Source organism: Taeniopygia guttata, chromosome 5, assembly GCF_048771995.1.
Source record: "Taeniopygia guttata chromosome 5, bTaeGut7.mat, whole genome shotgun sequence".
Taxonomy (NCBI): domain Eukaryota; kingdom Metazoa; phylum Chordata; class Aves; order Passeriformes; family Estrildidae; genus Taeniopygia; species Taeniopygia guttata.
In genome coordinates, this window is record NC_133030.1 from 41,921,753 (window position 1) to 41,935,723 (window position 13,971).

General features: G+C 48.2%; 2 protein-coding genes across 6 annotated transcripts in view; one reads left to right on the forward strand and one right to left on the reverse strand.

Moving 5' to 3' along the window:
- The window catches only part of LTBP2 (latent transforming growth factor beta binding protein 2), a 71,491-nt gene that overhangs the window by 53,903 nt on the left and 3,617 nt on the right, over positions 1–13,971 (reverse strand). For all 5 annotated transcript variants that reach the window (XM_072930259.1, XM_030274686.4, XM_030274685.4 and 2 more), the window contains exons 2-3: positions 8,950–9,020; positions 2,797–3,040 (exon numbers count right to left, since the gene is read on the reverse strand). In XM_072930259.1, coding sequence (XP_072786360.1) covers positions 2,797–3,040; positions 8,950–9,020 — 315 coding nt within the window. The remainder of the gene's footprint in view (positions 1–2,796; positions 3,041–8,949; positions 9,021–13,971) is intronic.
- Positions 1–13,971, forward strand: part of FCF1 (FCF1 rRNA-processing protein) — a 97,690-nt gene that overhangs the window by 27,612 nt on the left and 56,107 nt on the right. The gene's annotated exons all lie outside the window — the stretch shown is intronic.

A 13,971-nucleotide genomic window follows, 5' to 3' on the forward strand; every position in this document is an offset into this window, starting at 1 on the left:
AGCACAGAAAGTACTTCAGTGGAAAGAGATTATGTTGTCACTGCAAGTTCAGACAAGTCTAAGAGTCTTGTTTCATGAGACAAATAACCAACCTAGAGAAGTGACTTCCCCACACTTCCTTTCCTCCTCTTCACTGCTAGACTTGCAGTTCTGTCCAATTCTTCTGGTCTCATGATCTTCCAATAAGCCAATTTAGTCCACTGAAGTGGCAGAAAATTCTCTTTGATTTTTCTGTGTTCATTTTTTTCTGATTTACTGAACTGAGCCAACTCACCCAGAGACCAACAAGTGAAGCAGTGGGAGGCCATGGCCAAGACCACACCTTTAGCTGCACATGCTCCCTCTTACAGGCTCTACAGCTAGCCCAGAAGTTGACATGCTGAAAGGGACACAACAACTTTTGGGAAATAACTCTTCTAACAGCAACAAGACTTTAAGTCATGCAGTACCACACCATGTTTTAAGTTCCACAGACAAAAGAAAAAATCCAAGTGACTGAATTGTACAGAAGAACACCCAGGGGCTGAAGAGAGGCATTTAAACGCAGATCAGTGCCAGGGTGCAGGCAGCCCTCCACCTGCCTGCAAAGAAGGGCTGGTAAACATTGCCTGGGCAGCACAGCATTCAGAGGAGTGGTGACAACTCCCTCTTGGAGAGACACACAGCAGCCTCAACAAATCCTTCAGGACATCTCCAGAAGGCAGTCAGTGGTGGACATGTCCCAGTGTCCTACCTGAGGCCATTGCAAAGGATGATAGTCAAATTCTCTTGCTGAAGCATGAGATAAAGATGACATTCTATGGCCTTCACAGGGAGAGAAGGAGGAACAGCCCAGCACGGTCCTTGATGGAGTCCTATTTCCTTGGGATAGTGCCAGAGGATTTAAGGTACCTCGGGCAGCTGGGCATTCAGCAATCCCAGTTCAGTGATCACTAGATGCTATGTCTGACTGACTGGACAAGAATGCTCTGCCAGTGCCTGCACAGCCCTCTGTCCTCTGTGTGGAGCCTGAGGTCATGTTCCTTACAGGGAAAGCCTTCAACAGGTGCTGTATCTCCAAGGACACTGCTCTCCCTCCCCTCCAGTCCCTCTGCGCAGAGTGGTAGCACAGAGGGGTAGGAGGAGGTCATCACCGCAGGGAAACTCATCAGCAATGCCCAGGATTACAGGCACGCGAGAAGGCTCTGTGCTCACTTGGGCAGCAAGCCTCTCTTACAGCAGCAATGGCAGGGGCTTGACCACCTCTCCCTGCCAGCATCACCTCTGCCTTTCCTGAATTTGGTTCCTAACAGATAGTCTTCCATTTGGACACCAAGATATGTCAGCTTCAGTGAACTACTTGGTGCCAGTAAAATCTTTGCCAGTCATTTGAGCTTCTCCAAAGCTGTTGACAGCCAAGGGTCTAGAATTGTCTCCAGCCCATGCATTGCCTCTGCTTCAAGAGACAGAAAGGCAGTAGCTACTGTAGGAGTAATGGGCACCTTAGAAACAACCTGCAGGAAAATAGAAAAATAAAGGCCAAATTGCTCTCTCCTCGTGCAGCTCCAGTGATGTTGACAGAGGAAGCCAAAAGTTCAGAGAAAGTAAAGGAAAGTAAAGGAAAAACTGAAGTTATATCCTGGTTAAGCACCTGTAAACTGTTGCAATGTCTTCCTGACTGTGACTGAGGAGCTCCTGCTGGAAGCCACGAGAAAATTCTCTGCTTTAGTAGCTACCAGCAAAACCAGTCTTTCTGGGCCAGCAGTTGAGTGAACAGCTCCAAGAAACACAGGGGCCTTTAGGGGTGATGCAGTCTAACACTTTGTTCCCATGTTCACAGACTCTTACAGAGAAGTGCAGATAGTATAAAGAAACCCAAACGAGTAATATGTGTGGTTTGTTGTAGCAGGCACTACTCTCAATGCTCCATCCCCAAAAAGCTGCTGGCACAGTAGCAGTGCTTATTAGGGAAAGACACCCCTCCCATTTTTACTGCCACATTCAGCAAAAACAGCTTCAGCTCCAGCAGGACATCACAAAACACAAAGTTTTGTGAAGGAGTGGTAGCTCAGGTACAGGAGCATCTCAGCATATTCTGAGGCAGGTGCACTGAAGTGCTAGGTCCTTCCTCTCTGAAAAGACCAGATGATGCCACAGTTGTCATCCTGAGCTTAACACACTCTTCAGAGTCCCTCCTGCATGGACCTCTGAGCTCCAACAGCTCCATCTTTGCTTCTGTACCCAATATACAGGCAATCATCTGGGTACCAAAATGACCCAAACCAAAGCAAAGTTACTCAGAAATATAGAACAAATGGCTCAATCATTTCTAGAGTCTTCCAGGGGACATCTCTGATTGTCATTATTTTGCTAATACCAGCACTTACACGCACGCCTCAGATGTATGTACTCTTCTGTGGGTACTACCTGGATATATTGCTCTAAATATATCCTCCTGGGAAAGAGATTTACCCACCACGCCTCTGTCCACCCTGCTGCTACCATGAAGGCTATTCACCAACAGGACAAGGGCAAACTGATGACCTTCGCAGCTGTCCTTCCTCATGGGCTCATCATTAGCCATCTCATTCCTGTGTATGCCAGGGGACTGTGACACAGTGCTGGAAACAAACCAAGTCCTTTGGAGGGACAGCAGGACCTGACCCCCTTACGTCAGCTGCCACAGGGTATGGAGGAGTTTTCATCAAGAGCTAAGTTGCCTGGTCTCCTGAAGCAGATACTGTGGCCCAACTAACCAAGGTGTTATTTGCCTGAGGAATCAGCAGAGCACCATGCCAGGACTCAGGTTTGACTTACACAGCTGGGATGTGCCGTGGGATGGGTGCCTGAGGCCCCTGCAGGGAGGCATCCCGCCCTATTGTGCTGGTCCTCCTCCGGAGGGAGCTCGAGGGGGGCTGGAAGGCAGCAGCGGCACCAGGCGGGTGGTACTCCTGCTCGGGAACAACTTCTTCACAGCGGAAGCCCTGGAAGCCTGAGCGACAGGTACAGACCTGGGGGCGGCTGCAGGAGCCCTTGTTCTGGCATGGCGGGTCGCAGACAGCTGAGGAGACACAGAAAGGCAATTAGTGGACACAGGACTTCAGCCCCGTGGTGGTGACACCTAGCTGGGGCAGCACAACTGGCACAGTCCCATCTCATCTCTACAGGCAGGCGAACTTCAGTCTTGGTGTTACACCTGCTGTGGGCTCCTAACACAAGGTCACCTCTATACTCCACACTGGTCTCTGCAGAGCTCTTCTCCAGCAATACTTATTTCAGAAAGTTCAGAAATGAGCAGCATGGCCTGCAGAGAACACATGGCTGCCAGCATTGCCCAGAGTGCTCTGGCAGGAATAGGTCCTAATTCACAAAGCAAGGGATTGCATATTACCTTTAATCTGTTTTGGGGTCTGATTTACACACTGCCCCTGGCCTGTCCCTTTCAGTTTTCCTTCCTGCCCTGCTGTTCCCCTTCCAGCTTTCCTTCCACAGCTGATTTTGGAGTCACTCAAATTCCTCCACTGCTACGGGGACTTACAGTTCATTAACCTTATGCCTAAATCAACCTCTGAGCCTGTGTGTTCCTAATTACAGCACATCAGCTTCAGTTTGCGCCCCGGCAGGAAAGTGCTATTAATTATACACAGGTCCCTAACACTTCCCAAGTCAATAGATGCCAAATTGGGTTTATGACCCAGGCAGTGGCAGCCAGGAAACCACAGATTGCTCCAGTAGGACTGGGCTCATTGTTCTGAGCAAGGGTAAAACTGAAAAACAGTGTTGTCCTTCAAAGAAAGAAGGTGCCAGCTGGTCAAAGGGTAATGAAACCTTGTTGGCCAACACAAAGTGGACACTAAACTCCAGACACATGGAAACCCTTTGAATGGGTTTCAACCCATGAAGCCACTGCTTCTGCCGAAACCTCCTCTCCCAAGACTGCCCCTGGGGGAGACTGCAGGAGTATCTCACCACCTTTACACACAGCTACAGGGCGTCCCTCCCCTTCCGGCTGTGCTCTCCACTCCTGTGAGGTACAAGCATTCCTGCGAGAAACACTGCTTCTGGACACCAAACATACAGACAGCTCATCCCTCGTGTGCCATCCGTACATCATCCTGCTGTCAGCAAGTGAGAGAAGTCCTTATGCAGACACTTGAATTCCTTTCACAGCAGTCTAGCCCCCACAACCTAAACTGGCCTGCCATTAGGTTTTCCTGACTAGATCAAGGATATGCTCACTGGAATGCTTCATTTGACATTTATTACCATGTTAACACTCAGGAAGGGAGGGAGATCTCAAGGAAAAGGAGACCCTAAGTCACGTAAGGTTGTATAGGTTAAAGCCAGAGGTTTTGATGAAATCTCCCAGTAAAATAAATCAGCCAACACTGCAGTCTCTGGAACAGGGACAAGGTCCCAGTCAGGCAGGAATTAAGCGTCTCTGGGAAGTCTGGCACTCCAGAAGTTGATGTAATTTATAATACAAAACTCAGCTGTGATTTAAATAGGCTGCCAGTCCCCACTGTTATCTCCCAATAAATGCCTGGTTTTTAACAAAGGCCACCAGCCCAGGAAGCCTGCCATTGAAAACAACCACTTCACATGCTGAAATACTGCAGAGCCACGATGCTGGGACCTGGAACCACAGCAGTTCTCACAACCTCTCCCACCAACAGAGTCACCTCAGACTGTACCCTTCAGCAGGAAAGTGGTGATAAGTGAACAGGCACTCTAAAAAGCCCCTAAGGCAGTTTACATAGAGAAGAGGAAGAAGGGAATGGGATTAGTCTTTTGGTCTCTTCAAGCAGGATGAATGAGGAGCTGCCCTAGCTGAAATATATCAGCTTTAGGATTAATCCCCTTCCTAGTTGCCTTTACAGACTCAGGGAGGACTTGAAAGCTTTAAAATTTGCTGGTTTTCACTCAGTTCAGCTATGCAATATAAGGAGAGCAGATCAGTCACTGGCAGCACTGCCAGTGACAAGTGTGTGAAATCACTAGTCAGGGCCCCAAAACCATAACATTAGCTGAAGAAACAAGATGGTTAACATACTTATATATATTTGAAATCTTTCTCTTTGCTTTCTGTTTTCTGACCTCAGGGGTTACTTTGAGGCGTTGCTCCCCAGCTTGGGGTACTATAAGCAGTTTCTGTTAAGGTGACAGGCACTCATTTCTCCTCACTGGAGTCTCATGTAATCACCTGTTCCAGGAGCTGGAGATTAGGGGAAACAAAAATAGTAAATCTCAAAACTCTTAACAAAAAAGTAAGACTTGGAGCACTGCTGAAGTGTCACTAATAGAAAATGTGGTTTGTTCAAGAACATCTAGCAGTGCCCTCACAGATCAAGTCTAGATTTTGGTGCATGAGGTAAGTTTACCCAGCAAGGTCACACAGCAGGCATGACTGTGGCATGACTGACCACCCAGCCAGGCCTGTCAGAGGGAATGCCACCAAGTTCAGCCTTGCTTTGCTTTGCAGGCACACCTGGCCCAGGGTTGAGCAATGACATGCAAGGTAACATTCGATTACTGATTCCCTGAAGCTCTGCTCATGCTCTTCATCTAGAAGAGTGATGTAGATCCTCACTGTAAGCAGCTCCTCTGCAGTTCCATTTAAAATGCAGGGGAACCTGTCTATCAGCTAGGGCCTCCATAGGAAAACTGAGAAGGTGCTGAAGGACTTGTACCACTGGGGTTATTTAGTCCACTTTCTCATGAAAAAGTTACGTATGTAAACTCAATTCTAACTTATAGCTCTGACTGTGGGAGCACCCAGAAGGGATGCACAGTTTACCACAAGTGAGATTCGTGCAGAGTGACAGGGAGGTAGATCAACAGCAACGCAGGAATAACAGAGAGAAAACAGAACTTCAGTGAAGAACAGCCAGGGTTCAAAAAACCCTATAGCTACCATTCAGAAGAAAGACAAATGAAGAGGCATGTGAATGTCATTTTGCAGAAGTGGAAAAGCCCTAAGGATGCTAATGGGACTGTCTGAAGTCACACTGTGAGGCCACAGCAGAGCCAGAGACTCAGTCTGGAATCCCTGCACCTTTATTCACCATCTTAACTGCAAGACCATCTGTATAAGATTGGAAAGCACATTAGTTTATTTAGTCCTCCCTGACACACTGATTAAAAAAATTTTTTTTAAAATGTTCATGTCAGGAAAAAAGCTCATGCTGCATTCCCAGCCCAGCCCAGGGTACTATCTCTGGAAGCAGCAAAGCCATCATGAATAATGCTGGTGAAAGTGGAGGCTCATAAACTAACTTGGGAAGGCTGAGCATGATAAATTGCTGACAAGTGTACCCTGCAGCCCCAAAAATGAGGGCAGTGCAAGGGGGCATCTGGCTACTTGTGTATACAGGTTTCTTCTCCACCAAACTAAGAACATAATAGCCAGAGTCTCACTCCAGAACAAAGTTAAACAGGCAGAGGGTTGACCCCTTCAAGCCTACACAGATGCAGCTCACTATCCCTAATGGCCCCTTCTGCGAGGAGCCCTCTGGAGCCTCACGGCATGCAGCCCCTGCATGCAGCTCAGTGTGATGACCTGGCAGTGTGTGGGCAGAAATCAAGCCCACTGCAAACAGGCAAGGTCTTCCTCCTGAGCCCCCTTATCTCATTTCCACTTCCACAGGAGATGTTGTTGCTCCAGGGAAAGATATTTCTCTTTTTATCTAAAGATAAAACCAGTCACAGACTGTCTGAAAATTCCACAAGTCCTCACTGCAACTTTGGCCCTCAAATCTGAAGAGAGACACTTCCCTAAGGTGGGAGTTAAGTCATATGCAGATATTGAAAGAATAAAATGCCTACAAAAGTATGCATGAAGGAAGAAACCACCACCCTTGGTAGGTGAGAGAAAGTAGATTATGACAACAATTTGACATATCCTCTCTCCTGTATCTAGGCTCAAATCCTTGAAAACCAAGTATCTGTCCAACACCCGAATACCCATTCTTCCATGTTTCATCACTCTTAAGAAGTTCCCTCTGGCTGCATTTCTACCTCAATGACTTCCTTGATATGCTACATATCAAAGACTATGGGAACAGACATTAAACAGCATTACAGTGCAGAAACTTAACAGGGATGGGCTGTCCAGCTTGCCTTGGCAGCTTTAAAAACAGCTGTATGTCTCCAGCAGCTTGAACTCCAGCAGAAAAGCTCAAGGAGGGAGGTAGCTGGGAATTAAATTATGTTTACAGATCACCAGTCTCCACCAAAGACCTGCCGAGCTTTACCATCCCGGGTCAGGGGGACACTTCAGGCGTGATCATGTTGACACTGTCCTTTTAATGAATCCTTGGGAACAAGAGCTCAGCACCTGAGCAATCACTAGGCAGCCTGCGTGGCTGCAAGCCCAGATCTACTGCTCCTACCAAAATCCCTAATGAGAGAAAGATGCTGCCACGGCTGGCCCCGCGCTGTGTTTACAGACACTGTCTGGCAGCACAGCACGCTCTCTACCGTTTGGCTTCTGTCGGCGTGGGGGAGCGGGAGAAGGGAGGTGAGTCAGCCCTTGGCCCCCTGCTCCCAAACAGCCATCGCTAATGCAGCCACCCCAGCCCGGCCAAAGCAACGTGAGATCCCCGGCAAACAAAGCGGAGCCTCCTTCCCTGCCTAACATCTGGGCAGCTGCTGCCGCCCAAGCAAAGAAAGGCAGATGCTCTGGCCGGCTCTGGGCTGGCTGTTCCCAGCCCGCTGCCCGTGCTCCTGCCCTCCCGGCCGGCCGAGCGAGGGGCAGCCCCGCACCTCCCTGGCACCAGCAGGTACCCGCGGCCAGCAGCCCCTGGCAAAGGCCCACCGATGAGCTGCGTGGTGCAGCCTTGTTTTTCAGGGACGGGATCACAGCGGGGGCTTGTTACCCTTGTGTCAAGAATGACACAAGAGCAGACGAGAGACGCAGTGTAAAAAGGAAGAAAAGAAGGGTTTAATGGAAAGGAAACTTTGGCTTAAATAGACTGATATGGTACATTTTATTTGATTGGTCAGTTAATAAAAACATCTTTCTCACACACTGTTTTTCAGAGGAACAGAAAAGTAAGGTAGAAAAACACCAAAATTATTTAGATTAACAAGTTATCACATTATCACAACTTTCTAAAAATTCTCACATGCTACTGCAAGAAACAATTGCTGTTTCTCTCTCCCTGACTAGGCTGGTATCTCCAGGGGTTAGTCAGAGCTGCAGAGCTATTGAGGATGGAGGTGACAGTTCACTTGTCTCTGGTGTGCATTGCACTGGTGCCTACTCAAGCATCTTCTCTTCCAGCGCCGTTTCAGGGAGCCCACAATGACTGCAGCCCACAGGGCTGTTCCAGGGCTGCCTGGATGAGCAGAACACTTCATACTTCCTCTGTGGGTAGGCAGGAGGCTCCTGGCCAGGCAGTTTTGTAGAGCAGGAGTGCTCTACACCTCACTGCCACTTCAGGCACCCCATGCTCCAGCCCCACCCATCCCAGCTCTTCTGCCAAATGCATTAATTGCTTTTGTTAATAGCACTCAGATAATTTGCAGCCCTGATTCCCTGGTCAGCATCAGCAATGCTCACCCACATGAGCACAGTCCCAGTCTGCCGGTTCCCAGCTGCTGGGACTCTCAAAGACCCATCTTTGCTCCAAGCAGGACTCCAAGTGAGAGCCCAAGGCTCAAAACTCACACATAAATTTGCCACAGCAATGCCCTGCCCCGACTACATTCTGCTATGGATGGACACTAATAACAGTAATGAAATAAAACCACAATTACTCTGCGTACTCAGGCTTTGCTGGCAGACAGGAAGAGCTGACCTATAGCCTGGCAGTCCCACAGCAAGGCTGTGGCACTGCCTCCATGGACCCCGTGATTTATCTCCTGCTCTGGGACAGTGCTTGGGGAGTGTATGGGGTGACAGAAGTATTGAAGCACTTTTTAGAGGTGCATCCTGAGGCTTGCACTGGCTGAGACTGTCATACTCACGTTTGATGCAGCGGTTTGTGCCTGGAGCTGTGGTCCATCCTGGGCAACACTGTCTGCCACAGACATTTGGCCTAAGCAGAGAGACAAAGCAGTGTGGTTAGGAGAGGGGGAAGCTGAGGTCTTGCTGCAGCCATCACCTCTGAGTCACCCACATAATTATTTCCTGAAGCATCTGATATTTCCTTCCAGATGAACCAGCAGCTGAGATCAAAACCAATGGGACAAGGGCTGAGTTGTTTAAGTGTTTGGAAAAGAAACCCCCAAGGATTGTGAATGCTGCAGTGTGAGCGATCCCTGAGAGAGGAGCCCCCTTTTGAACTGGCATTATGCTGGATTCCTGGCACAGCACTCAGAGGAACCATTTTCCTCCTGAGAGCAATTGGAGGCCAGTAGCCAAAGATCATTAAAGATCTCATGGTTCTTCATGGTACTGGGTGTAAATTTGGCCCGATTTCAACTTTGGTCATCGTATCTTGCCTCTGACAATGTCCTGAGCTGCTCCAGCCATGACAACACTTCATTCTCCACCTAACTGGTGCTTCCTGTTGCTGTTCATTGCTCAGCCCTGCCCTGGCAGGGATGGCAGGTCAGAAGCCACACTCTGGGACACTCCCTAGCTTGCTCTCCCTTTGCAAGCACCCCAGTCCTGCATTTGTGATCTGTCTCTAGTGCAGTGACGCAGGGCACTGAGGACTCTCTAGTGCCATGAAATTTGTGTCTACCTGATGTGTACAGAGCTACACTAATTCCAAGAGGCTGAAATAATTTCCATGAGTGTTGAATCCAGGATTTAGTTACTTTTGGACTGCCCTTACATAAATGACATCCTCCCTACCTCTCCTTTCTTATGTGCTTTCAGGTGGGGATGACTGTCAACTACAGCTATCATAGACAGTGCTGGGCCTCTAGGAAGTGTTCTGCAATGCCCAAGCAGGCAGCTAATGCTGCTTCTTCTGGTCACGTCATATTTAAGTGCCTATAATAAGAAGGAATAACAAGTTCCAGGGTGCTCTCCAAGATTATTAATCATCATGGAGGGAAGATTTTAGAAATAGGTAACCTTTGCATGTCGAGGTAGATGAGAAAGAACAGTTGTTAAAAGATAGAAACTTAGAAATAGCCAGAAAGCTCTGCAAATCCTCTGGAAAATAAGTGGAAGGTATGGTTTATTTCTAATGCTGGACAAGGCAGTCAGAGCTGCTGACAGAATTTACAGGAACCACAAAAACATGCACATTTGTCTTCTGGGTTGACTTTAACATGAACACAGCAGGGTCAGAGGAAGATCCTGCTCTAAACTGGCATCCTCCTAACTCCTGCATCCACATGGCCTGAAATGAGACTCCAGAAATGCTAAGGCTGTGGAGTTCATGTTTTAGGAGGGCCAAGGACAGTGGGTGTCAAGTATGCCAAGGATTGCTCTGGTGTTCATAATGAAGCTGCCTGCAGAGGTCCAATTGCCCCATGTGAGAAAAGGAAGGGTCTGAGAAGCCACATCATTTAAAAGTGTTACTAGTCCTTCAGGATCAATGTTTTATTAATCTGGGCAGATTTTTATAGAGAGAAAGCACTTAAATTCCCTTGGTATAACTTCCTGTAAGCAGAACAAGCCTAAGTAATTCTAGCACCCACTCATATCTGCTCTGGCTGGGCAAGAGCACCAATTTCCAGCATTTTGTCTGTCAACTGAAAGAGACTTATGAGTCTCTTCCTTGAGACATTCTCAGAAAACATCCAATTAAAAAAAAATTCCTTTATTTACTGCATAAGAGCTCACAAGGCCTTAAACACTTTTAAGGTGTCCTGATCAGTAAAAAGAGAAAACCATTGAGCTGGAGCAGGTCTTTGGATAATTAAGGTCCTGAGAGGGACTCTACTCCAAGCAGCAACATAAGCAGCTTTGCTTAGACCGTCATAGATCCCATTGTTCCTTTGGCACAGGTGAAACACACTTCATAAGTCATATTCAGTCTCTTCAATGAGCAAAGCCCTTGCCCTTTCCCACCTCAGCTTATCCAGAAAATCTTATTTCTTGTGGGCAAAATAGCTACCTTCTCCAGAGAAGTTGTTTTGGCCTTGAATCATACTATTATGATGTTCTTTGTGGGATTAATGTTTAAATTTCATCTACATCTCTCACAAGCTTGCTGGAGGGAGCATGTTGCTAGCTGCTCTCAATGCCAACACCAAGCCAGAGGTCATAGGAAAAAAGATACAAGGCCCAAGCCTGAGCAGACAAGACCACTCCTCAAGTCGTGAAACCCCTGCTGGGTTCAGCACAAATGTCTCATTAGTAGAGCCACTCTGTGTCACTGCCAACCCCAGACATGAGTTGCCAGCCCCAGGTGAAGGAGTTGGTGTTGATGATGACCAACCAGGGCAATGCTCCCGGAGGACGGACAGCCTGGCAGAGGTGCCCTCAGAGGCAGGGGCAGAAGGAATACCTGGATGGGAATGTTCCTTCCTGCCATAAGGTCCTGGATGAGAGAATGGGAACAGATGGAGGCAGGAAGGACCTCCCAGACTGGATATGAGCAGTTGGAAGGAACAACATGCAGGTTGTGCTGGAGGGTAGAGAAGAACTACAACTATTTCCTGATGAAAGCCCAGTGAGCAGGACCTCACAGAGCATGAAGCACAGGTAAGCAAGAGTATCAGCTGCAAGAAAATAATTATGGGGTCTTTGCTGCAGGGGACCCATTCCTGAGCACTTCTGGTTCTACTTCAAGCATTTTGTTGTCATTTGCCTGGTTTGAGCACCATGGAATTTATACTGCCTTGCAAAGAATTCAGAATGAACTCCACGAATTTTAAGGAGCATGACATGTTTACAACATTGTGGGATGGTGCTTGAGAAAGAGTGGTGGCTTCCACATCCATTTGTCCTGCTGCACATGACACCACAAACACTTTAGGCAAAGATGTGGCTCAAGCACGAGCCCCCTGTGGGGTATGTCCAGCCCTCAGCCTCTCCATCCAGTGCTGCTTCTGGAGAACAAACAAGTGGCAGGGCCCCTCCAGGTCTGGTGTCACCACAACGGGGGTGTCTCCTGAGGAGCTACCTGCAGACACTGAGCAGCCTCTGATCACCCCTCATTGCACAGGGAACAAGGACTTCCAAGGCACTGGGCAGAACTGCCCGGCAAGAGGACCTGCTGGGTGCTGTGACACACCGAGCCCCTGGCAGACCTAACAATGACATAAGCCAGAGCCATGATTGTAACTCGGAAGCAGTCAGCAGCTGCCTGAGCTTAGCATCCAGGTTTTCTCCTGCTTACCTGCTCCTTGGAACAGGAAGCACAGCAGAAAGGAAATGGGAGCATGACTCACACCCTCATCCAGAGCAGCCTGGGCTGCAGGGGGACCAGAGGATGTGGAGGGGTCAGCAGCTGTCCCAAATGGAAAGGAATTCAACAGTTGAAGCAGAGGGGAAGACATGTCCTCGCATAGGGCTTGCAAAATGAAGTTCCACTGAACCTCATGCTAGATCACATTCCATGGGATTCCCTAATCCCAGCCATAACACTGATTCCAAAACAAGCCTTCAGCAAATGATCAATCTTTCCTATCTCTGACTCCTTACCAGTGAAAGATGTTCATAATGTATTTGCCTTCCTAAGGGTCAGGTCAACTAGCACATATCCTGTGAAATGAAACATTGCTGAGAATATTCAAAGGCACTGAGACTTGATTGCTTGTAACACTGCGCTGCTACAGGGCTCATGGGCCACTTAGCACCGTCCAAAATAGTTCCCAGCCCAGCTCAGACCAAAGCAGACAGAGCAGACAGACCAAAGCAGACCATTTCCAGTAGCCAGTTCCCCCTTTTTGAAGAGAAAGGGCATTGAATAGCTCAGACATCTAAATAGCCACAGTACCAGGGAAAACCCTAAGGCACAACTCAGTGCATTTCTGGGAAAATGCAGAGTGGGGCACTGGATCCACATCTCAGCCTCTGCCTCAAGTACCAGGTACATGTGAGGTTTCCAAAGAGCACAGACAGCAGCAAGCAACTGCAAACCAAGCTTTTTCTTCATTCTGTGGCTAGCATGCACCATCCATGCCCAGAATCCCTGACAGGTTGAGTTTGCTGTACTGGAGCTCCCAGGCACTATTCACTGACCTGCTCCTTTTCTGGGATAGACAGCACCTCGAAACTCCCCACAGAGCTGAAGCCAGTGCCATGAAGCCTCCCTGTGCACAGAAGAACCATTCACTGGCCTGACTGGATGCACAGGCACAACCTTGGACTTGAGCAAAGGAGCTGGTGCAAGACACTCCTTGATCCCCTCCTTTGCTGCTGCAGCCAGAGGCCACCAACAGGGTCAGACTCAGGCGTGCAGAGCTACCCAGGATGAGAACGGCCTGCAACATCTTGCAGTGTTATCTTAAACAAGACCAAGCAACCATAACAGGCACCAAGGGGAAGGAAAACAAGAAAACAGTAGTAAGATCATGGCATTTACAGCAATGACCACATACTGTTTCTGAACCATTCAGCAGAACCCGTTTTTTCACCATTATTTTAATAGCAATCTATGCATCATCTTTCAGCTTCATAGAGAACTCTGTGCTGCCAGATATGCTGACTCCATTCAGACCATGCACAGCATCCTCACAGGAGGCCAGAGGGACCATTAGATCATCAGGTCTGCCTTTCTACTGCAGGAAAGTGAACTTCATCCAAATGCGTATGAAATATTTGCAGTCAGACCCAGTGAAGAACATTAGCAAAAGGCTGTAAAGGCTGTTGGCATCAATGAGTCACTGAAAACCCTCTGCCAAGTCCACACCAGCATTTAACTGCCTCCACTCCTGAGCAATCCTATAAACACATTGCAGTGAGAGCCTATATGCCACAAAGCCTGGGTAAAGCAGGATTATACAGCCACAGATGGAGTCTACAACAGCAATTAAATGTGAACTGGGGTGTAGAATGCCCAAAAATAAAATGGGAATGAGAAAGAATGAGTCTGGGACTCTCTGCCTACTACCTGGGAAGCCTCACATGCCCCTTGAAAC